The sequence below is a fragment of the Alosa sapidissima genome, chromosome 11, assembly GCF_018492685.1.
Source record: "Alosa sapidissima isolate fAloSap1 chromosome 11, fAloSap1.pri, whole genome shotgun sequence".
In the NCBI taxonomy this organism is placed as follows: Eukaryota; Metazoa; Chordata; class Actinopteri; order Clupeiformes; family Clupeidae; genus Alosa; species Alosa sapidissima.
The window spans coordinates 37,130,607-37,156,789 of record NC_055967.1 but is presented as its reverse complement, the minus strand read 5'-3'; the positions used below and the strand labels follow the sequence as shown (position 1 = coordinate 37,156,789).

Here is a 26,183-nt window from a genome sequence, read left to right as displayed (position 1 = left end):
TCACTCATCTACCCATTAAACTATCCCATCAACATCCATTAAACAATCTGCCTATCAACATCCATTCAACTTTCTGTCTATCAACATCCATTACACTATCTACATTTAACTTTTAAACTATACTCTGTCTCAGGCTTTAAACATACAATCTGGCTCTACAGATCCTGTTCAACTATTTCCTCTGCCCACAACTGTTTCAAAATAAATGTCCTCACTACAATAATTCACTATTAAATAATTTAACTATTTAAACTACTCAACTATTTAACTGTTCAGCCATTTCAACTGTCAGTTGTTATCAACTATGACTTCTGCCAACTTCACCCACCCATTAAACTGTCCATCAACATCCATTAAACAATCTGCCTATCAACATCCATTCAACTTTCTGTCTATCAACATCCATTACACCATCTACATTTTTTAAACTATATACTCTGTCTCAGGCTTTAAGCATACAATATGGCTCTATTAAGACTGCCGTTAAGCAATTAGAATCCTAGGCCAGGTGGCCAGACTATATTAAGCCTCACCTAGTTCAGTCATTCCAATTATTAAACCTCATCTACCTAGTTCAGTTATTCCAACTATATTAAACCTCATCAACCTAGCAAATAATTTAACCTTTTACATTATCCACCTATTTAACTGTTCAGTCATTCCAACTATATTAAACCTCATCTACGTAGTTCAGTCATTCCAACTATATTAAATCTCATCTACCTAGCAAATAATTTAACCATTTAAACTATCCACCTATTTAACTGTCCAGTCATTCCAACTATATTAAACCTCGTCTATCTAGCAAATAATTTAACCTTTTAAACTATCCACCTATCTGTTCAGTCATTCCAACTATATTAAACCTCATCTACCTAGTTCAGTCATTTCAACTATATTAAACCTCATCATGTTGGTTGCCAATTAGCACATCATCTGTTTTAACAATATATTTCACACCATATGTTTTGCATTTTCATGCACTGGTAATTCCCTGGAATTGCGTTTTCTAGTTATGGTTATTTTCTTATTCTAGTCTTACCAACTTTTTAAAAGTGCATGTTTACTACTGTATTATTTTATTTTGTAAATCGCTTGGACTAAAGCGTCTGCTAAATTCCATAACCTTTTCGCTGTCATCTAGTGACTATTCCCGCCCCATAGCAGCAAGTTAGGGCAGAGGAATGATGAGCGCATCCGAATTGTTTTAGTACAGGATAAGCAAAGCTATCTCATTTGAATGTGTGACCATTAACATCAGCAGAGTGACGCAGCCTGCTTTGTGAATGAATTCAACAACACGTGTGGTGTGACTCTAGGTAGCCTGTTTTCCAGTGAGGTGAGATCTGGGAGGAAGTGCGTTCGTGTTTCATATCCGTGGCGTTAATAAAGTGTGATTACCACAGCCCATCCGTAACATAGCGAACTTCGACTCTGTGAGTAAGTGATGTAGCCTAATTATGATTGTTGTCCTGTTTACTGTTTTGATAGCAACCCAACTCGCCATATCACTCCGAATACTACAGAAGCCTGCAAACTGCATGCAAGAGGTAGGCTGAGCAATTAGACTACTTTTGAATCTCAAACCGGTATGTGTTTTTTTCAATTAACTGTCTTCTGACGTTATTAACAAATATATTGCTGACAGGGGCTAAACTGTACAGTCCATATAAGTAAGTACATTTTACGCAAACCTTTTCAACATATGCGTACAGCCAGTAGGCTATATAGGATACAATCCCGATGCAATTTTTCTCGTCGCTTCAGACAACTGCCCCAGCGAGGGCTGGGTAATAGCTGACAGAATGGAAGTCCCAACGTCATTCCCAGAAGAGCCGCTACTCAGCTGGACTATTCTACCGGATGAGGAAGGCCGACTTGCTCCTATTCTGCTTCTCCACTGGAGAGCACCGTCCGATGGTAGGATAACCTATGTACTATACATGCATAAATCCTATTATAACGCAGATAATTGGTTTCATTGATACATAAATATGTCATATATTCTCATGTTTTGCATCGCAATGTTGAATTCTCTCCTCTCAGCGTCTATAAAGAAAATGCAAGGCAGTGAAGTGACCGTGTTGGAGAAGTGTACTAATCAGAGGATTTGCATTCGCTACATTTTTAACAACACCTTAACCTCAAATCTCAACCGAATATACAAACCTGTAAGAAATATGTGAAACCTTAAATGGATCGTTGCACTGTCTATTTTTGCTTGCATTTGCTGTCTTTGTTTTTTTTTGCACTGTTTTGCATTGTTCTATAAATGTTAGCGTATAACAGAGCAATAGTGTTAATTTGGAATTGTTGTACTATTAGGCCATAAACTTCATTATAAGATCAGAGCTTACTATCACTGTTGGGCACTTTAATGAATCCTACATATGTGCTTTTATCCAGTGGTCATTCTCATCAGACAGCGTTGTGGTAGACCCGGGGTGCCAGTACTCAATCTCTTTCTCCCACTTGCCCAAACTAGAGGGAGAGAGAAATAGTCCCTGCACCATCACAAAAGACATTTCAATTCCTGGTAGGTATTCATACAATGTATTTGTTTCATTAATTTTAGACAGTAGAATTGGACCTTTCCTGGCACATACTGTATCCATCTCTTCTTCTTGCATAAAAGTGAATTCATGAGCCTGATAGGAATTTGCTATTGCATTTTGTACCCTATTGCTTGTGTTGTCTGATACAAATGACACACAATCACTCACTTTTCATCTTCACATTTCTAGACTGCAACAATTCCTCAATCAAAGAAAGTGATGTATGTGTTAAGCAAGGTAAGTTATACCACTAGCCCTAGGGTTCAGTGTTGTCCTGTATTTACCACCGTTTAAAGTAAACAAATCTGTGCATATCCATAACTGAAAGATACAAGTTGACCTGGTCAGTTATCACCAGTAGCCCTATACTATAATGCCATCTCTAGTCAACTCAAGAAAATGTGCCTTGTTCACCTTTTTGTATTACAGGAAGCCTTTGGCAGCCTAACATCACATGGACTGAATCACAAAGTGAATTTAACCAATTGGTCATTTTGATAAGCTTTGACAAGTGGATATATTCTGAGAATTTTAAAGTTGAGATCAGCGGCAGAGCGTTTTATGATTCTCACAACATTCAAAAGGTGCCCTCTGGTTTATACGCTTTGGCCAGTGACAACGCTTTTAGAGCTACAAGATTTAGATCTGAATGTCTATTAAAAAGTTGCCGTACTATGGCATGGTATTCTTAATATTCTCATACAGGTATTAATTTGAGGCAATTGTATGCATTTCTCAGACAAAGAATATTTTTAAATGATTCAAGAATTAGAATCATGATATTTCACTGTCCACTGAGAACAGCCTTCAAAAACCACATACATAGCATCTATCTCTATATATATATATATATATATATATATATATATATATATATATATATATATATATATAAAGGTCAGTGGTTCCATTTCTGAGGATTTCTCCTTTAGCAGGTGCATCTTCAGTGAGTGACAAGTTTATTGACAAAAAACCCCATCTGTGTTGTGTTTGAAACACAGGCCAATCAGAAGAGACTGAATACAACCTTCACATTCAACCTACGGTCGCTGACTCAATCAAATGAACCATGCCTATTGTCTATTGTGGTGAGTATTATTTTGAGTTTTAGGTAATTACATCAAGCCTATTGGATTCTTATGCTGTTGATGTAGCATCTTGTCCAGGCCTTACAGTACACATATTTGACTGAGAGGGTCTTTTGCTTTCCCACCAGATCACACCATTTTCTGAGCGATGCATAAGACACTGTGTGAATCACTGGGACAACATAAATATCTGTAACTGTAAGTATATGAATGTATGGAATCAATATAAGGAAAATAAAAACATGGGTACACAAATGAACAACATAAAGTTAATAATCAGTGCTGGCACACTGAACATCACTGTAAAACAGGAGATTGTTGTATCTTGTCATAGGATAGTTATTATGTAATGGTTTCCTGCAATAATACATAATGCAGTATAATACTGCAAGTGATGTTGCAAAGCACACAAACATAACATATCATCGGATGTATTTTTCTCCTTTAGACACTTCCTTACCTACTAGAAAGAGACTTGCTTGGATCATTCCTATACAACTTTTGGTGGTACTGTCTGGAGGTTATCTTGCTGTTTTGCTGCATAGGTGTTTTCATGGAGGTTTGTATTAGCAGTAGTGATGGGGACGAGACCGCATATGTCCTTGTCTTGTCTTTGAGTGCCTAAAACGCAATATTGCGTTTTTAGTTTTTTTTTTTAAATTGCGAAAATAGACATTCTAACACACCTTATGTGCGATTTTGGGAACTCTATGATGAACAGAACTGAAATAGATGACGATTGAAAACTCATGAAAACGCACAATCATAACTCGCCTTTTGATGGTTGCCGCTTTGGGTTGAATCAGTGGCAGTCTTGCCAGGTCACTTCCCGGAAACCTTACAGGCAACACTTCATATTTCATTTAAGACGCTATATCTCCATTTCTAGAAAAAAAAAACAGGCCACTGTTTAGCTTGGGATTTCTCAGGAAATAAAGAAATAAACGGTTTGTGCCCACTGAGAGCTTAAAGTCTCCCCTTTCAAACGAGCCATAACAGAATACGCTGTGGCTCTACAACAATCGTCAACAATGATCTAGATTGCTGGCACTCTGGGCCAAAGGTTCTGAAAACAGCGCGGCAGTCAAAGTGTTAAAGGGTCAAGACCAAGTCGAGACCGAGACTGTTGGTTTTTAAATGCAGCCGAGACAGAGTCGAGACCGAGTCTTTAAGGAGTCAAGACTGCATCGAGACAGACCAAAAAATTTGTTTGTCATGATTTACTTACATTAAACACTCCCCATTTAACCCCCCATTTAACATCACCCAAGTAGGCGGATGTGGCCTTTGGGGCAGCAGTGGCCTACTGGTTAGGGCTTCAGACTTGTAACCGGAGGGTTGCCGGTTCGAACCCCGACCAGTAGGAATGGCTGAAGTGCCAGCAAGTCACCTAACCCCTCACTGCTCCCCAAGCGCCTCTGTAGCAGGCAGCTCACTGCTTTGGGATTAGTGTGTGCTTCACCTCACTGTGTTCACTGTGTGCTGAGTGTGTTTAGCTAATTTACGGATTGGGATAAATATATATTTATCCCAATTGGGATAAATATATAAATATATATATATATATATATATATATATATATATATATATTCATTATTCAAAAGTTAAATTCCCAAAGGGTAGAGTGGGGATTGTTGGCTATAGGAGCAGTTTAGCACACATTTTGAATGACATGATGTCAACATTTCATTAAAGTTAAAGGTGTTGAATTGTGGTTCAAGTAACCAAATGTAATAATTGCGTATTACAACCAGAGGCACGCCTTGGAATGACAGATTATGCCAAAACCGTAGGTCAGGCTACTTCAACCCTCTCCAGAATAACTCTCAAGTATAGCAAAGATTGTACCTTTCAAAACCTTTGCACTGCGCAGCACAGCACCACGGGATATAATTTAACGCCAGTCAATATTATAATTTGTATTAAAATAAGAATATCTGTAATGGTGGATATTTTAGAATATATACTATGAAATATACAGTTACAAAAAAAATGGGTGGAAAAGGACTTGTGGTCTCGCTCTAAAATTACCACATCCTTTCAATGTAGGTCAAGACCGAGTATTTTTGCTTTCAATTCCGAGACGAGACCAAGTAAGCAAAAATGGTCTCAAGACCGGACTGGAGTACTACAACACTGATTAGCAGGTTATTTCACCATCAACAGTTTGTATGTCTCCGACACCCCCCGCCCCCCCCCCTTCACCATAAAAAGAAATTATGTTAAAATTAAAATGATCTACTACTATGAAAGTATGACATTTACATTATTGTCCCTAGAATACTATAATAGATATATATAATATATAATATAATAGAATGCTACCTTTGGTCATCAATCCCTAGAATACTATAATAGATATATATAATATATAATATAATAGAATGCTACATTTGGTCATCGATCCCTAGAATACTATAATAGATATATATAATATATAATATAATAGAATGCTACATTTGGTCATCGATCCCTAGAATACTATAATAGATATATATAATATATAATATAATAGAATGCTACATTCGTGATTAATCGAGATTTCTCTCACCACAGATGTCTCCCCAACTATAAGCCCCAAGACCGACCAATTAGAGATCATCCCGATGAGGACCCAGAGAGTTCTCATCCTCTACTCCGTTGACCACCCGCTCTACAAGGAGATCATCCTGAAGCTGTGCGCCTTCCTAAGGGCCAAGTGCGGCGCCGAGGTAGCCCTGGACCTGCTGGACTCGGCCTGGCTGAGTGCCGTCGGCAAGGTCCAGTGGCTGGAGATGCACAGGGAGCGGGCCGGCCGCTCGCCCTCCGACAAGATCCTCATCCTGTGCTCGCGGGGCGTGGCCGCTAAGTGGAGGGCCATGTGCGGTAGCGGGCACGCCGCGACGCTGCGCGAAGACCAGGCGTCCGTCATGGGCGACATGCTTACGCCCGCCCTGGCCCTCATCGTGCCCGACTTCGTGCACTCCGCATCTCTGGAGAGGTACATGGTGGCGTACTTTGAGGAGGTGAGCGGCGAGGCCGACGTGCCCTCACTCTTCCACATGACGGTCAAGTACAAGCTGATGAAGCACTTCGAGGAGCTGGTCTTCAGGATCCTGGACCAGGAGCAGAACGAGCCCGGCAGGGTCAAGCACATCTACGGCATCGCAGAGGACGACTACTTCCTCTGTCCAACCGGAAAGGCCCTGCGAGATGCCATTGAGGCTTTTCAGGCATACCAGCTAGACAACCCTGACTGGTTTAATCAAGAGCTTGTAGGTCATACAGGGGAGAAAGGTATTGGCTCAGATTGCGAGCCTCCTGTAGAGAGTGTGTGTAGTAGTGATGGGGACGAGACCGCCTATGCCGAGTCCGAGTCAAGACCGAGTCTTTGAAGGGTCGAGACCGAGTCTGTTGGTTTTCAAATACAGTCGAGTCCGAGTCAAGACCGAGTCTTTGAGGAAGCAAGTCCGAGTCGAGACCGAGTCCTTTAGGAGTCAAGATCGAGTCGAGACCAAGACCATAAAAAAATGTCAGTTTTAATATTCATAATTTAATATCACCCCAGTTAATAATCAACAGTTAGGCCTACAGACTAAGCTAGATTGGGAATTGTTTAGAGGAGCAGTCTTAACGTCTTAATATGGACTATGCTGACCTACAGACACTCACCGGCAGCAGAGCCATAGAGATAAATAAACGGCTCTGACGGCAGTATCTTTGCATTGCACCATGGGATGTCATTTTCAAATAATGCCGGTCAACATTGCATTTTATTATTGTTGTTGTTATGTGTTGTCTGTTTTTTTATATGAACATAAAAAATGCGTTGGTCTCGAGGACTCGGTCTGAAATTACAAGTCCTTCTCCTCCCACTGTGGCCCGAGACCGAGTCAAGACCGAGTCTTTGAAGGAACGAGTCCGAGACGAGACCGAGAAAGCAGAAATTGGTCTCGAGACCGGACTCGAGTCCGAGACCGGACTCGAGTACTACATCACTAGTGTGTAGCCATATTCAGGAGGTCCAGGGCAGCGAGGTATCCTCTCTCCTCACCAATATGGAGTTAAATCAAGCTGTGTCCTATGCAAGCAGCAACACAGAAAACACATATGTATACTCGTCAGCTAATGAACTTGTGTTAGCAGTCTCTCCTGCGATCACCCAGTGCCAGGTGTATTTGAAAGACAATGATTGTTCAAGGTACAATAACAAATTATTCACTGCACATGCATTTTGTTCAGAAAAACTCAAAGTAAGTGAAGAATCGCACAGGACAAAAAAATAAAGTAATAATAAAAATAAATAAAGGACATTTCCAGCATGACTGTGAGCTGAATGTCACACCTGTGCATTCTAGTCACTCATCCTTCCAGATGAATGTACCATCAGGGTCCTTGTGTTTTGAGGGTGAGTGGCGTCACTGCAGATTAGATCAGCATTCTGCATGTCCAAGTGTGCTTGATGACCTTACTCTATGGAGTGAAATTAACTAAGCGTAGCCTATATTCCCAGGCCTGTCTTGTAATTAGTAAGTGATTCAGTGCAGTGCTATCTTGTAATTAGTAAGTGATTCAGTGCAGGTGCAAGTGTATTCATGGATGTATGTACTAAATAAATGTTTTTTGCTTTCAAGCTCATGTGTGTCACAGACCTATTCAAATTGTACATAGACAGCAAAGCAAGAATAAATGCATTTGCCATGATCAACAATAAAAAGCTACCTTTTCACCTGACCTGGGTTGAAACATTCTATTTAAGTCCAAACTCGAAACGCCGCAAATGATCAAACATCGAACTAACCAACAAACTCGGGTCAAAGTTCACTAGTTTGGCACATGCAGCAGAGGGTAAGCAATGCAGGGAATCCGTGAACATTCGAATGTATTTCATTTGTTTCTATTAACGGTATTAGAGCGTACAAGATATGATACATAGTAACAGTATGATTATATTCCCAAAAGGTTTCCGTTTCCATGTCAAATCCTCCAATCAGAGTAGCCTATTTAGCATTATCGTCTCAATGTGTTGCTATTTATCCATATTGACTATAAAGATTGTTCAGACGGCAGTTGAGAAACGTTATTATGTGTAAGTCAGCGAAACTTCTCAGTGCTGGGGTATGTATTGGAAATAGGCAACTATTGTATTTCTACAGCATACTTTAATGTCTTTAGTTGTTCATGGGGTAACCATTTGCCATGCATGCCAAGCCAGCATACATCGAACACATTGGTATTCGAGGGAGATGATGGGCTGCAAGCCTTTCTTTGCGTTAACTGGAGCATGCAACATTTTTGAAACTGGGATACTGGTTGGAACTAACTAATTCCCAATTGAGGCTGCAACCATCCCTTTAAGCGGCTGTCGTGTGTTCTTTTTTTTTTTTTTTTAAATAAACTTAAACTATGGCTGTCCAAATTAGCCTGAAAAAGAAGAGAATGCTGGGAGGATTGTCGAAACACCTGCGGCGGTGTATTACGTCTTCTTGCAAACCTGGCCGTCAAGGTGAGAGAAGAAGAAATAGCTTTCAGGTAACTGCTTACATAATGCAGGCTACACATGGTAAACCCGCTACTTAGACGTTTTGAAAACCTTTGCCAAATCCGCACAGGTCCGTTCAGTGTGCACCCGCACGTGTCCCAGGCGGTGGCCGAGGGCAGACCGGTGGTGGCTCTGGAGAGTACCATCATTACACACGGGATGCCTTATCCTCACAATCTGAGGTGGGTCAAGCACAGAAATAGCTATAGAACAAAACACATGTTCTGTCCTGAAGGAGCACACCTGAGAGAGCAAGGTGCTGACGTGGCCGAGGTGGTAGGATTGGTGTGTTGTGAGGACATAATGTTACATGTATATCAAGGGAAATCTTCAATTTTAGAAAAGAGATGTATGAAAACAGTGTGTCTGTTGTTGGGGTGTTTAGCACAGCTAAGGAGGTGGAGGCCATAGTGCGGGCCCAGGGGGCCGTCCCTGCTACTGTGGGCGTGCTGAACGGAAAGGTGCATGTGGGCCTGTCTGAAGAGGAGCTGGGCTTCCTGTCCCAAAGCAAGACTGCCCTCAAGGTGTCCCGCAGAGACTTGCCTTACGTCATCAGCCAGGTGGGCCCCAAACAAGGTTCAGTGACCTGGGGGAACCAGGAAATGCAGTCAACACTAAAAAATATATCCAATCGCTTACTTGAATTTTCCCTTGGGAATCAATAAGTATCTATCAATCTACTATATACAGTATTTTTATAAAAATAAAGTGATTGACTGATTAACCTACTGTATGTGAGATATAAAGTGCATCCACAGCTGATTGTACAGTATCACACGCATCTACAGGGTCTCTCTGGAGGGACGACCGTGTCTGGCACTATGATAGCGGCCCACAACGCTGGGATTCCCGTCTTTGTGACTGGGGGGGTTGGAGGAGTACATAGAGATGGAGAAAACAGTAAGTTATGCTACAGAGTACTGAATTGCAGATGTATGGGTTTTGAACCTTAGGGTTTCAATGCAGGGAGTGCACAGAACATGATGCACACAATGGCCATTTTGTAGTTTTAGCCCCCCTGGCACACCCTGTTTTGAACACTTACAGTAATGATGGCATGGGTACCCGCCCCCCTGGCACCCCTGTTTTGAACACTTACAGTAATGATGGCATGGGTACCCGCCCTGTGCCACCTGCCCGATACGTTCTGCGAATGTGCGTAATGCTCGACCAGGAAGTATCGATTTTAATAGTCCAGACGGCACGGATCGGGTACCCACAGATGGCATGAATTGGTATTCTCTAAATATGTTGTGTAAAATTGATCATACCTTTCACTCCATCCAGCTTTAGATATAAGTGCCGATCTCACAGAACTCGGCCGTACGCCCATCGCTGTAGTCTCTGCGGGGGTAAAGTCGATCTTGGACATCGGGCGCACCTTGGAATTTTTGGTGTGTAAACCAGGTAGTATTTAAGGATTAAGAACGTAAGCATAGCGTGTTATTTTCCATGGAAAAAATTTAATCATTTTTATGTTTCGTATTTGTTTAGTATTTTTGTTAAGTATTTTTACCTTTAGTGAAAGGAGTCAATTTATTTATTGCTGTGTATCAAATATTTATCACTCTATACATTTACATACTATCATTGCTATCCTCATGTCTCTTATAGGAAACACAGGGAGTATGTGTAGCCACATATGGGCATTCAAAGAATTTCCCAGCATTCTTTTCTCCTCAGAGTGGGTACACATCTCCATACCATGTTTCCAACCCTGAAGAGGCTGCTGAACTGATAGGCAAGTCTGCGCACACACACCCCTGTCCTTTATACTTATTACTTAGTATGTTCTCCATATTTCGGAAAAAGCAAAGTGACTCAGGATCAGTTGTAGAGACAGGGGCGTAGCACAAGATCCTAATCAGTATCGGTTTTACCCCCAGTCCCACGCCCCTGTGTAGAGAAGGTGAGACTACATTTGAAGAGGTCCCATATTCTCTTGACCTCTCTCTGTGCCTCCTCTCCCAGGGGCCACTCTCGCCCTGGGGCTGGGGAGCGGGCTTCTGCTGGCCGTGCCCATCCCAGAGGAGCACGCCGCTGCTGGGAAGGAGATTGAAGATGCCGTCCAGCGAGCTGTTGCAGAGGCCAAGTGAGTGGTGTGGTCAGGCCTCCGTCAGCATCACAGAGGCAAAGTGAGTGGTGTGGTCAGGGCTCCGTCAGCATCACAGAGGCCAAGTGAGTGGTGTGGTCAGGCCTCCGTCAGCATCACAGAGGCCAAGTGAGTGGTGTGGTCAGGCCTCCGTCAGCATCACAGAGGCCAAGTGAGTGGTATGGTCAGGCCTCCGTCAGCATCACAGAGGCCAAGTGAGTGGTGTGGTCAGGCCTCCGTCAGCATCACAGAGGCAAAGAACATAGTGCATCTTTTAATTGATGTGTTGAAAGTAGTAAAGGCTTATGATGTGCCTCTATATGAGGTCTGGCAAGGATATGGCATGGCAATGGCTACTTTCACTGCTAGTGCATTTGATAATAAGCACTTTTTTGAAGATAAGCACAGAAATAGCAAATTCCCAGAAATGGAAACACATCTTAGTCTAATGTTAATAATGCATGTACAGTATCTAGTGGTCAAATAAGAATATCCGAGTTTGTTAGTGTAACCCCTCACCTGCTGAGCAGGCCACGCCCCTTTACACCCCTTTCATCTCAAATCTGCAGCAGATTATGGGTCCATGTTTCTGCATCAGATTATGGGTCCATGTTTCCGCAGACGTCATGGAATAGATCATATCGGGGCTCTAAAACCTGGGCCCTGGGCCAGTAATGTTTGTGAAACCTTGACACAGCAGATGAGGGCTAATCTCTGATGAATATTCTTATTGAATATAAAAGTCTTTTAGTAATTCACGTCTCCAGTTAGTTTATCTCTGTTTCAGAGAGGAGCTCTTATCGTTTGCTGACTCATTTCCTTTACTTTGAACTTTTCTGATCATTCTACAGCTGCTTTATCATGATGGCCTTAAGCACGTATTGCTCACAAATGCTAAAAAAACGACTCTTTTGGTGAAAGTGTTACAGGAAGGGTACACCGGTCATGTAACTGAAGCGTTCCGTTAGCGTAGCGTCTGCTGCAACAGTTAGCTTCCACTATAATCAATGGAACTGGCTACACCAGATGTGATGGCGGTGCATACTGTACATTCGAAATTGCGACCAGTCTTCTAAAACTATTTTTCCACAACTAAACGGATTGCTCCAGTTATGTGCATGGTGCAGCCTCCCTGTTACGGCTCCTACACACTGTTGCGTTCCGTCAACGCATGCCAGTGGGTGTTCCCGACGGTAGCTATGCAAATGACTTGAAGTATAACCGTAATTTGATTGGTTGGTGCCGTCCGTTGGTTGGCTTGATTGGCCGGTGCTGTCTGTCGATGCAACACCAGCTTAACTTCTCAACGCGAGCTACGGGAGAAACGCGACGCAACGGACCCACAAGTCAGTTCGGCAACGGATGACGTGAGCCCATGTAAAGTGAATGGGATGCGTCTCCAGCAACGCAACGCACGCAGCTGTGTGTAGGAGCCGTTAGAGTTTAAGCCTCTAAGCCTTCCTCACCTCCCTTCATCTGTGTTCCCAGCTCAAAAGGCATTACTGGACGGGAAGTGACGCCGTTTATCTTACAGAGGGTGAATGAACTGACTCAAGGGAAATCGCTTCAAGCTAGTATCCAATGTTAGTCACACTCTTTAAGATTTGAAACAATGATGGTATAAAAGGGGCTCTTGGCTCTGTAAACGTAAATATACTGACTTTTTTACAGTTGTTGGTTTGAGCAGTAATAAGCCATAAAGCAGTTACTCGGTTAGGTGTTATTGGAGATGTGTGGCGAGGTCATTGCAGTAGGCCTACTCTTGCTGCAGGATGTTTTTTTTTTTTTATTCAGGGCAGGAGCACAAAACTCAGTCTCTTTTAGTTTTAAAGGGTAAGAGCGCCAAACTCAGTCTCTTTTTGTTTTAAAGGGTAGGAGTGCCTAACTCGGTCTCTCTTTGTTTTAAAGAGTGCCGGGCCAAACAAAAAAAATCACAAAAGGAGAAAGGCCACATTTTGCATAATGTCACTTGTTTTACTGCACATGAGTGTTTCCTTAACTTTATTACCACAGACATAGCTCTGATTCATAATAATGCCAAGGTGGGCAGCCAGATCGCATGCGCTCTGTCACAATGCAGTCGGAGGAAAGATGGCGTCCTGAGCAGGAAGGGCAAGAGGGAGACGAGCCTGGGCACCAATGCTGTGAGTGGATCTCATGAGAAGAGTCAAAAATAACCAATGACACGCTAAATACAGAATGACTGTCCTCTTTTGTTACCTCCCTTTGTAAATGCAGTGTGTTAGCTACACAGACTTTTCTCTATTCACAGATTGTTATTGGTGGAGTGAATGTGGACTTCCTTGCAAAAGGAAAAACAAAACAGTTACTGGTATGGCTTAAGGAACTCGAATGAGTGCTTCAATTTGAAGATTTATTTCATAATATAATAACACTAAATATACTGTGGTGTGGAAAAACTGTTTGCCCCCTTCCTGATTTCTGTGTTTGTCGCACCTAAATGTTTCAGATCATCAAACAAATTTAAATAAAAGACAAAGATAACACAAGTAAACACAAAATGCAGCTATTAAATTAAGGTTTTTATTATTAAGGGAGGGGGGGGGGGGGGGGTGGATCCAAACCTACATGGCCCTGTGTGAACAAGTGTCCCCCCCCCCCCCCCCCCCCCCCCCCTGTTAAAACATAACTTGGAGATCCAAAGAAATTCAGGAACAAATGAGAGAGAAAGTAATTGAGATGAGATCTATCAGTCTGGAAAATTTTATAAAGCCATTTCTAAAGCTTTGGGACTCCAGAAAACCAGTTAGAGCCATTATCTCCTACTGGCCTTACAATGCTCCTACTGGCCTTACAATTCACTCCATGCTTTACACCGAACATATTCAGACATATAGGAATGCCCTCACTGCTGTCCACTCAAACTACTACTCATCACTCATAACCTCCTCCATGTCCAGGCCAAAAACCCTATTCAGGACTGTGGACAAACTCCTAAAACCCTCTGTCACTGCCTGTCCTAAGACCCCTGAGCAGTGCCAGGCCTTCTTACACTTCTTTGATGATAAAATTAGCCAAATCTACCACTTCTTCAACCCCAATGCTATCTCTCTCTCTTCTTCTCCTCCTTCTCTGGGCCCTCAGCTCTCTCATTTCACCGCTACTGACTCCCTCACCATCACTGACATCATTACTAAGTCCAACTCCTGTCAGCTTGACCCTGCCCCCACCCCTCTACTCAAAGGCCGCTATTCGCCAGCAGCAGCAGCATCCATCGAAACCGCCTCAACTCTGCCGTCATTATGTTAAGCCAACTCTATACACAATGTGATTGGCCTGATCGAAGTTTGATTTTTGCTCGCAAGCCAACGGAGAGTTGCTAGACTACCCAGGCTACAAATAACATTTACTGCGGCTATGGTGCGTCTAGATTTCTAGGCTACCTGCATGGCAGAGTTCCAAGACGAAAACCACTGCTGAGCAAAAAGAACATTAAGGCTGGTCTCATTTTGCCAGAAAACATCTTGATGATCCCCAAGACTTTTGGGGAAATACTCTGTGGACTGACGAGAGAAAAGTTGAACTTTTTGGAAGGTGTGTGTCCCATTACATCTGGCGTTAAAGGAGAACACTGAATTTTAGAAAAAGAACATCATACCAACAAAATATGGTGGTGGTATTGTGATGGCCTGGGGCTGTTTTGCTGCTTTAGGACCTGGAAGACTGTTATAAATGGAACCATGAATTCTGCTGTCCACCAAAAAATCCTGAAGGAAAATGTCCGGCCATCTGTGTGACCTCAAGCTGAAGTGAATTTGGGTTCTGCAGCAGGACAATCAAAAACACACCAGCAAGTCCACCTGAATGGCTAAAGAAAAACAAAATTAAGACTTTGGATTTGCCTAGTGAAAGTCCTGACCTGAATCCTATTGAGATGCTGTGGCATGACCGACAGGCATGACTGACAGGACAGGTCATGCTAAAAAACCATCCTATGTGGCTGAATTACAACAATTCTGCAAATTCCTCCCAAGCGCTGTAAAAGAGTCATTGCAAGTTATGGCAAACGCATGATTGCAGTTGTTGCTGCTAAGGGTGGCCCAAGCAGTTATTAGGTTTAGGGGGCAATCACTTTTTCACACAGGGCCATAGGTCTGGATTTTGTTTTCCCTTAATAACAACCTTCATTTAAAAACTGCATATTGTGTTTACTTGTGTTATGTTTTACTAATATTTAAATTTGTATACTAATATTTAAATCTGAAACATTTATGTGTGACAAACATGCAAAAAAAAAAAAAAGAAATCAGGAAGGGGGCAAACACTTTTTCACACCACTGTATATAATATTTCAATCTAATTGTTGCTGATTTTTAGAAGAGAAGGTTTTATTTGCGATGATAAAAAAACAGTGCTACATGCTTCCCTGGTCTGTGCATGTGGATTTTTATTTTGCAGTTTGGTCAGACAAACCCAGGAAGTGTCTGTCAGTCATTTGGAGGAGTTGGCAGAAATATTGCCGGTCAGTATGATCTATGCAGTTCTGACCGCTGTTGACGCATACACTGGAGGATCTGAGTGATTTCATATTTTGATTTGGTGTCTCGCAGACTGTTTGAGTCGACTAGGCCAAGAAGCCCTCTTCATCTCTGCTGTTGGAGCAGACTCACACGGTGATGCTGTCCTCAACTACTGCAAGCATATGGTGGGTATGCGTGGGAACAGCCCAGGGTGTGCAAGCGTGTGTGTGTGTGTGTGTGTGTGTGTGTGCACATGATCTACTTGTTATGGAAACAAACAAATAGCACATGCGGGAATATGTGTGTGTGGGTGTGCGCTAGCAGACACAGTGTGCTATATATTGGTTTTGGAAGTCTTCCGGTATCTAATAAAATGTTGTCACTCTTGACACCTCAGAACACCAGTGGAGTGGCACGAGTGAAGGACCAGAGGACGGCCACCTATTGTGCGGTCCTCACGGAGAGCGGAGAGCTGAGCCTGGGCCTGGGCGATATGGACATCCATCAGCACATCAAAGAGCAGTATGTGAGTGGTCACTGGGCAACAAACACGAAATCAGAGAGGAACAGAGACCCACTGAGACATAAACAGATACAAAGGACACCCGCACCAGTAGCCGTTTAAAACTGAAATATATTCAACTGTTCTTTTCTTTTCACAGGTGTCCCGTTACGAAGAGCAACTCTCAGCTGCCTCTCTCGTGTGTGTCGATGGGAACCTTCCTGTGTCCACCATCAACTACGTTTGTTCCGTGGGCAACAAACATTCTGTCCCAGGTACACGCTAACTAAACCCCAGGCACAGCCAGGCCTCACAGGCCCACGGTGACGAGCTAACCGCTAGTTTTCAGAACAGCTCATGCTAAGTGTGTATGGATGTGTTTTGCAGTGTGGTTCGAGCCCACAGATGCTGATAAGGCCTGTAAGCCCTTCCTGTCTGACAGCTGGAAGGCTCTGACCTACACCTCCCCCAACCTCGCTGAGCTCTGCACCATGAACCGCACGCTAGGCCTGCCGACTCCTACAGGTGCGTGTCTCTTCCTCTCACGCTAGCGCTAGCAAGGATCCTGTGCACAGGATGATGAAGCTGATAAGCAGCGCAGGAACAAACAGCCTGTGCTGCGAGGCGTGCGAGGGGAGTGTGCGAAGGACAGACTCTGACCTGATGGTGAAAGTGCCAGTTTGAAATGTAGTATTCTGTCCATATGACAATGTGTGTCACATACCGTAGATAATTGTGGTGATTTACTGTATATTGCATATTTTTTCATACATTTCTATGAATAGTTACTGTAACATAGATAGATAGGTACTTGCAAGGGTGTTGTACATGTCCTCATAGTCTGCACCAGCCTCTCCTCTCCACTGGGGTTCCTGACACAGGCTGTGTATGGATATTGTACAAAGACTTATTTTTTTTTTTTTTAAATGTATATGGTTAATTTATAAAAAGTTCTATAGATACAGTGCCTATAAAAAGTATTCACCCTTGGATATTTCCCATTTTACTGCTTTTATAAATGGAGTCTTGACCAGTTCAACAGTGTTTGGTGTCCGGCAAACATAGCACCTAGTCTGATGGCTCATCAGGCCAAAGAACCTTCCTCCATTTGACCTTGGAGTCTCCCACATGTCTTTGGGCAAACTTTAGTCCAGATTTCATAAGACCTTTGCCACTCACCCATAGAGCTTTGACTGGTGAAGAACTCGGGCAATAGTTGTTTAGTATGCAGAGAGTTTCTCCCACCTCAGCTGCTGAAGCTCTTACCTCCTTCAGAGTTCTCATAGGGGCCTTGGTGTTTACCTCCTTCAGAGTTCTCATAGGGGCCTTGGTGTTTAACGCCTTCAGAGTTCTCATAGGGGCCTTGGTGTTTAACTCCTTCAGAGTTCTCATAGGGGCATAGGGGCCTTGGTGTTTACCTCCTTCAGAGTGGTCATAGGGGCCCCCACCAGTTTGTGGTGACTACCTGGGGCTGCTCTGGGCAGATTTGCGCTTGTGCCATACAGTATTCCTTACATTCCTTAATGATGGATTTCACTCCAGGGGATGTTCAGTGAAATTTTTTTTTTTTTTTTTTTCTTTTTTTTTTTTTTTTGTATCATTCCCCTGATTTATGCTTTTCAAAAACATTTTCTCTGAGATGTTTAGAGTGTTCTTTTGTCTTCATGGTGGAATTATAGCCAGGAATACTGTTTAATCAGTGACTGGACCTTCCAGACACAGGTTTCTCTAAAATTACTATACTATACACATTAATGCATTCAGGCGATATCCATTTCACTAATTGTGAGACTACTAGCATCACTCAATCACTCAATAAAGTGTAACTCCCGCGAAAAATTGACCCCATTGACACAACCCCAACCCCTCCCCACCCCACCAAACTGTCCCCCTACCAGCTTCTCCAACCCAGTATGGCAAGGATTGGTTGTACTGTCACGCTTGGTTAATCTATTCTCCGTGCTGGGGTTGGAGGAGCTGGTAGGGGGACAGTTGGTAAGTGTTCTTAACAGTCTTCTGTAATAAACTCTGGGTTCACTAACTGCGTTGTTGGTGCTTCTTCAAGCTACTGAAGAGGTTTGGTGCTGTGTTGAACAGTATTAATGGTTAAAAGATGCTATTTGGGAAGTGTTTAGCTCACCGCCCTTAGCTAATCCACTGTTTGTGATTTGGGGCTATAGCGTATACCGGAGCAAGCTCTGTCTCCACAGCTTATTTGATGTGTTTTAATGCAGAAAGAGACCCTGGGGTCAATTTTTTCCAGTTACACTTACACAAGCTACATTGTATCAATTCATGGGTTAACTCTTGGGGGAAATTCTCCCATCTAGCAGTGAGATGGTATATTGCAACAGACTCCATTTTATATTTTTTTTAACTGTCCAAGGAGGGTGAATAGTTTTTATAGGCACTTGTATCGACACCATATTACACCTACATTCCCATTTATTCATTTAGCAGATGGTTTTAAAATCCAAAGCAACAAAATGAGGAATAACATTGAAGCCACAATGCAGAGGAGACCTTATGTAACAATAAATATTATAATGTTGGTGCAGCCAAGCCCCATGTAGTTACTAGAAATTAAGTAAAATCTCTGAGTTGAGCTAAAATGTCCGTCTGAAGTGACGGGAGTTGATCCCCCCCCCTCTCCCCTCAGTGCTGCCGGAGTCCTTGGAGGAGTTGCTGAGCTGCGCTGCGTCTCTCTCTCGCCCCCTGCTGGAGCACCTGCAGTGTGTGGTGGTGACGCTGGGCCCAATGGGAGTGCTGTTGTGTGGGGAGCATGAAGCAGGCTCCGTCAACCTGCAGCCCAGGAGACACAGAAGGGTGAGGAGGCCTCAAACGGCCAGCCAAATCTCAACAGGACACTGGGCATGCTACAGATATTAAAGGATATAGGATATGGACATTCAGTCTGCTCCTGGTGCCCCCTGCTTAGGTCAGTGTAATTACGTTGTGGATCAGGGGATGGTGAGGACAGATCAGGGGATGGTCAGGACATCAGGGGATGATGAGGACAGATCAGGGGATGGTGAGGACAGATTCAGAGCAGTGGTGGGAAGGGGATGAAAGTCTGGAGGTCCTGTAATTGTGACGATGGTTTGATTTCTGTATTTCAGAAGGGACGTATGTGTGCCCTTCACTACCCTGCTCTGGCCGTCTCCGCAGACGACACTGTGAATGTGTCTGGAGCCGGTGACAGGTAAGCTACTCCAGTGTGTGAGCTTCATATGGGCCCTAATGGGGGTGTTGGCTGTTGTAGCTGTGAGTGTGTGTATGAGTGTGTGTGAGAGCTTCATATGAGCCCTAATGGGGGTGTTTGCTGTTGTAGCTGTGTGTATGAGTCTTCATATGTGCCTTTATGGGGGGTGTGAGTGTGTATCATCTGAGCTGTGCTGTGTGAGCGCTTCATATGTGGCCTTGTCCACCAGCCTTGCGGGGGGGATGATGGTGGGCATTCTGCGGGGCTGGGACACTCACGCCTGCGTGCACATGGGACTCCTGGCGGCACGGCTCTCCCTGGCCTCACCCCACCCCATCGCCCCCATGCTGACGCTCGACGTCGTCCACCCACTCAAGGCCCACCCCCAGCCGTGGCCCCAGCCCACCTGCCTGTGGATGGAGGCGTGAGAGGGACACCGCACCGCTCCACACCGTCCCGTCTCCACCCGAGCAGCCTGACGTTCCCCTCTTTTCAGCAAGGTTGAGGTTTACATTTTTACAATTTAAGGAGCGTTTGCGTGTTTCACGTAAGGATTGCTTTTTAATCATGCTGTACAAAAAGCAACCGCTTCATCACAGTATTATTGAGTTTGAGATTGTATTGACCATTGCATTGCAGTCCTGCCTCAGGCCTGTATTGTTTCACAGAATTGAAGCCCAGTTCTTCACCAAATATATGCATAATATACTGCCTTAAAAGCACATAAACTATATGATAATGCTTCAAAAGTTAATTATATGTGTAGTAGGAATGGATAAATGATTAACATATGATTGACTAAGAAGAAACAAGGAGGGCCAAACATTTGAGCATCATTGGAAAAAATATTTTTGCCCATAACTCTCTCCTGTTTTAATCCATTCTAGTGTCTTTAACATGCGCTGGGTGTTTCTCCTGTTTTAATCCATTCTAGTGTCTTTAACATGCGCTGGGTGTTTCTCTAGTGCAGTGGGATGTGTAATACTAGAGGTTCACTCTTCAGCATTACTTGTGTGACTGACATGTGACTTTTTCTGATCAAATGTTTTGGTCTTCTAATTTCATGTCTTTTATGGGTTTCCTAAACACACCCTATGGTGTCGAAAGAAATAAAACACATTCTAATCAATCAATAGAAAGATAAGAAAGTTACATTCTTTCCTTCAATGTGTCATTTTTATGGTGAACATATTAATAAACATACAGTAAGTGTTATGATTAACATATTAATAAATATTATTGTCAAATAGTGTTATTGATCCTAAAGGTTCCCACAAATGATATGTTTCAACCATCTCATTCACATGAATTCAATTTCAGACTACAGTTCATCCTTTGACCAGGTGTTCAACACCATCCCATCCCTCTGTGTCCTCCTCTTCAGCCTGATGTTTGGAGGCAGCCCAGTCTGTCAGCTCTGCTCTGATTAAACACGACACAATAGTTTCATCAGAACTTCACACTCAAAGAACTAATGACTCTTTTACTCTTTTTTTTTTTTTCTCATGCTAAAAGCTTTGAAACAACCCCAAGTTTCAGTAACACAGAACAGATGAAACAAATGGAATTGAGCCATGAGTAATGCATTGAGTCAGTCGAGTGAAGTACACACAAATGTGTGACTTGTCAGTACCAGACAGATGAAGGGCAGATTGTTGTTACAGCTCAGCTCATCCCATAGGCCTCCATTGCTCATATCTATTGCTGTGCAGCCCTCTCCACTGCCGTAGTTGTCAGGTTTCCCAGACATCCAGTACCGGAAGGAAGACATTTGGCATTTGTCTGACTGCTCCCAGCTATCCTGGAAGAGGTCAGTCCAGTATGTATGTCCATATCCTTCCTTCTATTTCCTTTTCAACTGTTGAGTTTGGAATAGAAGCAAGGTCAGTGTAGCTTTCCCTGCAATGTTGAGCTTGGGGCTATGGCATGGCAATGTTTCCAACAGGTTTTGCGCCATCACTCTCTCTGTGGTAAAGCAAAATGCAAGAGGAGTAAGAGACGAGATACAAGCGACATATTCCAGAATACAACAGAATACAGGCCTACACTGTACATGTGGAGGGAACAGCTTGACAGGCCTACACTGTACATGTGGAGGGAACAGCTGGACAGGCCTCTTAACTCTACAAGCAATCTTGAAAAGAGGATCTGGGAGTTGCATTTGTTTTGAATCCGATTGTTTTGAATAAGTACATGAAATGTAAATGACAGCTCACCAAATGCAAATAAACACATGCAAAAACCACATATGCAGCAATTAAACACAAATGCAATAATTAAATATTGCAGACAATAAATATGTATCAATGTAAGTGCAATTCAAAGTTGTTCATGTTGATGTGCAAAGTTACTCACCATCGAAGCAAAATAAATCTTTTTGTTCTGAACATAGTGCATCGCATGGCACCATTCTCCATGACATGACATCTCCAGAGCATTGTGAACACACATGTTCCTATAATAATGGACGTTAACTTTAATGGCACCAAATGCCTGGAGACATGAATGCCCCCAAGGTTGTCAGTTTTGCATTTAATAGTGACTCGACTCGGACTTGAATACTGGAGACTCAGACTCGAGGCATAGTGACTTGACTACAACACACCCATCCACCATCCCAGTGTAGTCCCACCTCTCTGGCAGACACAGGCGCAGCTCATCCCGAGAGCCTCATTTTAGTCTAAATGCAAACCCCAGAGCCATCAGTCAATTGGAGTTTAAATTTGACCTTTTGTCTTTCACGTGCCACTTCAGACAAAGACATCACTACTTGTGCAATGCCATGCAGTTCAACAACAGGCATTTTCCACTTTTTTTTTTTTAAATACAAAATATTACATGGTGGATATCCTCTTCAACTATGGCAGGCATCTAGTAACAATAAATTAATAAGTAACAAATTCATCTAAAAAGAACAACAAAGAACTTGCACTGTGTAAACATGTATTGTAATAGAGGACCCATGACCCTGGATGAACCAATCCTGTTAGAGGAATGGTCTGCAATTCTCTGCTCCGTATTCTACAAACCTTTATAAAATGCTATAGAAGATTTGTTGCTGCTGTTTTACTGGCAAAGGGAGGTTTTAAATAAATGTGCTTTGCTTTTCAAGTTTAGATTTACAGTGTGCAATTCAGATAACTCACCAAAAGACATTTCTTATAAACTAATCTTTTTTACTAATCTTTGCCAGGGGTGCCAATAATGTGACATTACTGTGAAAGAAGAGTCATCAACACCGATGCCCTCTGACATGTCTTTATTGTTTGCTTCTGGGTACCAGTTTGCATTTCTGGTCCTCACACCGTCACAATCTCTGGGTGTCAACACACCAAAAGGTTAGATACTGTAGTTCTACACACACAAGCTACAGCAAGCTAAAGAAAAGTATTAAGTCATTTGTTGTAACTGAGATATAAAAGGCCGTCTACAAGCAGAGGCATGTGCCGTGATTTAATAAGCTCTATCTAGCTCATCTGTCTATCAATGTAATACGCAAACCCTACACTATCCCCATTCTCTTTGCACATTACAATGCTGTTTAAAAGCTAAAAGATAACTTCTGGAATTGCAAAACATTATGTTTTAGAGTTTGGTCCAGTGAGTGACTACAAGTGGTCATTGTCTGGGCCTAAACAGCCTCCCATCACTCTGCCTCCTCCACGTCAGTCTGATGTCCGGAGGCAGTCCACTCGCAATCAGCTTGGACTTGATCTGAAAAACAACAGAAACTTCTCCATCATCAATAGCAAATTCAGATGATAATCCTGTGCAGATACTTTATACTTTCATGTGCATTGGTGTGATATCAACTTTAAATGGATAACCCTCATTGTCATTAAAATAATATTAGAAACCGTACCATGCATCATAAAGTAAAATTAGAATTGCATATTGGAATATAAACAATACTGTGGAATTACACAAAACAAAGACAACTATGTGCTGTCATATCAAAGGCAACTATGGGGCGTCATATCAAAGGCCAATCATTTCATTGTGCTTGTGTTTCACTTCAGGCCACTAACCTGCTCCAGGATGGCCACTGACAGGTCATTTAAGCGCAGATCTCCAACAGAGGAAAACGTCACCTGAACAATCTGCTTTTTTCCCTCTGAAGAGTCACAGAATCACAAGTACTCACTGGTGCAGCAGACCCACCTAAGAGGACTACTGACTATATATATAGTTGTTATTATGTTATTATAGAGAGATAACATTTACATTTATTTATGTAGCAGATACTATTGTCCAAAGTGACTTACATATGTCAACTTTATTACAAGGGATTACATTGTCCCCAGAGCAACTTGGAGTTTAAGTGCCTTGCTCAAGGTGGAACGGTGGAAGCCAGGAATTGAACCCACAACTTTCGGTCTATAGCTCAGCTCCTTAACCACTACACTACCACCGCCCACTAGCCCAGCTCCTTAACCACTACACTACCACGCACACTAGCCCAGCTCCTTAACCACTACACTACCACTGCACACTAGCCCAGCTCCACTACACTACCACTGCACACTAGCCCAGCTCCACTACACTACCACTGCACACTAGCCCAGCTCCTTAACCACTACACTACCACTGCACACTAGCCCAGCTCCACTGCACTACCACTGCACACTAGCCCAGCTCCACTGCACTACCACTGCACACTAGCCCAGCTCCACTACACTACCACCGCACACTAGCCCAGCTCCTTAACCACTACACTACCACTGCACACTAGCCCAGCTCCACTGCACTACCACTGCACACTAGCCCAGCTCCACTACACTACCACCGCACACTAGCCCAGCTCCTTAACCACTACACTACCACTGCACACTAGCCCAGCTCCTTAACCACTACACTACCACTGCACACTAGCCCAGCTCCACTACACTACCACTGCACTACCACTGCACACTAGCCCAGCTCCTAAACCACTGCACTGCCACTGCCCAGTTACCTATACTATATTATTTCAGATTGTTGGATCAGTGCACTCAAAAAGTGAATGCAATATTTTCTAAACTTCGGACTCACCTCCCAGACAGATGAAGGGCAGATTGTTGTTACAGCTCAGGTCATCCCATAGGCCTCCATTGCTCATATCTATTGCTGTGCAGCCCTCTTCACCGCCGTAGTTGTCTGGTTTCCCAGACATCCAGTACCGGAAGGAAGACATTTGCCGTTTGTCTGACCACTCCCAGCTATCCTGGAAGAGGCCAGTCCAGTACCAGTATGGTCCTGCTATTTTCTCGATTTCCTTTTCTACAGTTGAGTTTGGAATAGGAGCTAGGTCAGTGTAGTTAGCCCTGCAATAAAGCTGAGCTTCATGCCATGGCTTCTTGATGTCCACGGCAATGTATTTGCCATCACTCTCTGTTGTAAAACAAAACCCCGCAATTGTATGACAGAGATTGTTTTTGTGACAAGCTACAAAAACCTCAATGGAAGCAACCACTCTACAGGATTCTTTCAAAACACAAACTAACCAATTAAAATATAGCACACCATAACACAGTCAATGTCACTGTAACCAAAGCATTCCATGCAAAATTACTCACCATCAAAACAAATAAACTCGGTCACTATGGAACAAAATGCATCAGTCCATATTTCTTCATATTTCATAGCACATGTGTCTCCTGGTCCATCAGGTTCGCCCTCCCCCCAGTTAGTGTATGTGATGGTCTGAGAGCTGTTCCACAGAGACCACTGCCAGCGCTGCTCCATTCCTCTCTCCAGCCCAATCCACACCAAGCCCAAGTACTGTGGGTCTACAGTCTTTAAGAGACTCCTCATACTCCTCATATCCTCTACAGTGGCCAGGTCAATATGGGCTTTTCTGCAGGACTCCTGAGCTTCTGCCCATGTTTTAAACTCACTGATGAACTGGTACTGCTGAGACATGGCAGAGTAGGTGCTGCACAGACCTGTCATTCAAATGGAAGGAGCGTTAGTCTGCCACAGAATAGAGCTTAATAAACTATCGGAACTCCCCATACCGCCGGTCCCGTATTTCCGCCGTCTGGCGTGTATGTGTATGTCATTAATATCCATTTTTATACAAACCAAGACGGCGGATTTCTAAAGAAACGCAAGCACCCACACCATAGGTGTATCTAAATTAGCTATGTACCAAAAATGACATTTTACTGTGACTCGAAGAGCTGTAAACAGTGTTGTAAGGCTGCGTGTACAAATCCGCTTGGAGTTCCAGTGGAATTGTAATGTCATGACGAGAATTCTCGGTCTAACCCGTTAATGTGCCATTGAAATGGCGTAAATAGGCGACCCACGAGACCAGCACTAACCTCCGAGCGTAGTAAACAAATGTAATGTAATGTAATGTAATGCCTTTATTTGTCCCCCAGTGGGGCAATTAGTTTTGCAGCAGTAAGAGCACACAAAATTAAAAAAAATACATAAATACACATCATATAATAAATAACATGGTGCACATCATTGTCATAGGTGAGTAAACGGCCTTTTCCTCCTAGCGTTTAAAAGGGAGACAGCAGAAGGAACAAAGGAGTGTTTGAATCTATTTGTTTTAGCAAATGGGAGTCTGAGCAATGAACCTGATGGTAGAAACTGAAACTGTTGATGTAGAGGATGAGAACAGTCAGACAAGATGGAGTTTGCTTTCTTAAATAGATGTTTGTTGTAGAGATCCTGTAAAGTTTCTTGTCCAAGCCCAATAATTTTACTACTAACACTAACAGAAGGAAAAAACACCGAGGAAAACGA

General features: G+C 43.0%; 3 protein-coding genes across 7 annotated transcripts; 2 read left to right on the top strand and 1 right to left on the bottom strand.

Moving 5' to 3' along the window:
- The first annotated feature begins 1,345 nt into the window (after positions 1-1,345).
- LOC121724640 (interleukin-17 receptor A) lies at positions 1,346-8,029 on the top strand. The gene is made up of 12 exons (XM_042111332.1): positions 1,346-1,550; positions 1,649-1,673; positions 1,768-1,920; positions 2,047-2,171; positions 2,407-2,536; positions 2,745-2,792; positions 2,985-3,139; positions 3,557-3,643; positions 3,772-3,889; positions 4,092-4,202; positions 6,201-6,962; positions 7,998-8,029. The coding sequence occupies exons 1-12, from the start codon at positions 1,461-1,463 to the stop codon at positions 8,027-8,029; spliced, it is 1,836 nt and encodes a 611-aa protein (XP_041967266.1). The 5' UTR covers positions 1,346-1,460.
- zgc:136858 (uncharacterized protein LOC678543 homolog) lies at positions 7,906-21,829 on the top strand. 5 transcript variants are annotated; one of them, XR_006035068.1, is made up of 20 exons: positions 8,499-8,712; positions 9,047-9,129; positions 9,236-9,347; positions 9,551-9,725; positions 9,954-10,065; positions 10,453-10,559; positions 10,780-10,906; positions 11,137-11,257; positions 12,746-12,831; positions 13,271-13,401; positions 13,530-13,589; positions 15,677-15,740; positions 15,829-15,923; positions 16,136-16,264; positions 16,401-16,515; positions 16,628-16,765; positions 18,900-19,066; positions 19,360-19,442; positions 19,672-19,942; positions 20,763-21,829. XR_006035068.1 is itself a non-coding variant. In XM_042110058.1 (19 exons), exons 2-19 carry the CDS (start codon positions 9,063-9,065, stop codon positions 19,868-19,870), a joined length of 2,088 nt encoding a protein of 695 aa, XP_041965992.1. In that variant the 5' UTR covers positions 7,906-8,471; positions 9,047-9,062; the 3' UTR covers positions 19,871-20,575. The 5 variants fall into 5 exon arrangements, 4 of the variants coding, with proteins under 4 accessions (XP_041965992.1, XP_041965991.1, XP_041965993.1 ...); XM_042110058.1 differs by lacking the exons at positions 8,499-8,712; positions 20,763-21,829 and adding an exon at positions 7,906-8,471 and having other exon boundaries at positions 19,672-20,575; XM_042110057.1 differs by lacking the exon at positions 20,763-21,829 and having other exon boundaries at positions 19,672-20,575.
- Positions 21,830-23,060: 1,231 nt separating this feature from the next.
- Positions 23,061-25,511, bottom strand: LOC121723886 (macrophage mannose receptor 1-like). Its single transcript, XM_042110074.1, has 4 exons — positions 24,998-25,511; positions 24,474-24,812; positions 23,471-23,556; positions 23,061-23,156 (listed from the first exon to the last, which is right to left on the bottom strand). Exons 1-4 carry the CDS (start codon positions 25,371-25,373, stop codon positions 23,061-23,063), a joined length of 897 nt encoding a protein of 298 aa, XP_041966008.1. The 5' UTR covers positions 25,374-25,511.
- Positions 25,512-26,183: the final 672 nt, after the last annotated feature.

What these genes read in the sequence shown, in the direction of transcription:
- LOC121724640 (XM_042111332.1), top strand. Translation starts at nt 1,461, where the DNA reads ATGATTGTTGTCCTGTTTACTGTTTTGATAGCAACCCAACTCGCCATA. An exon ending in AAACTGTACAGTCCATATAA is followed by an intron (nt 1,674 to 1,767) that starts GTAAGTACATTT and finishes TCGTCGCTTCAG; the next exon opens with ACAACTGCCCCAGCGAGGGC. An exon ending in TCCTGTAGAGAGTGTGTGTA is followed by an intron (nt 6,963 to 7,997) that starts GTAGTGATGGGG and finishes TCATCCTTCCAG; the next exon opens with ATGAATGTACCATCAGGGTC.
- zgc:136858 (XM_042110057.1), top strand. Translation starts at nt 8,549, where the DNA reads ATGATACATAGTAACAGTATGATTATATTCCCAAAAGGTTTCCGTTTC. An exon ending in CCTTATCCTCACAATCTGAG is followed by an intron (nt 9,348 to 9,550) that starts GTGGGTCAAGCA and finishes TGGGGTGTTTAG; the next exon opens with CACAGCTAAGGAGGTGGAGG. An exon ending in AGCCCAGGAGACACAGAAGG is followed by an intron (nt 19,067 to 19,359) that starts GTGAGGAGGCCT and finishes TCTGTATTTCAG; the next exon opens with AAGGGACGTATGTGTGCCCT.
- LOC121723886 (XM_042110074.1), bottom strand. Translation starts at nt 25,373, where the DNA reads ATGACAGGTCTGTGCAGCACCTACTCTGCCATGTCTCAGCAGTACCAG. An exon ending in GCCCTTCATCTGTCTGGGAG is followed by an intron (nt 23,557 to 24,473) that starts GTGAGTCCGAAG and finishes GTGACTCTTCAG; the next exon opens with AGGGAAAAAAGCAGATTGTT. An exon ending in CAGTGGCCATCCTGGAGCAG is followed by an intron (nt 23,157 to 23,470) that starts GTTAGTGGCCTG and finishes GTTGTTTTTCAG; the next exon opens with ATCAAGTCCAAGCTGATTGC.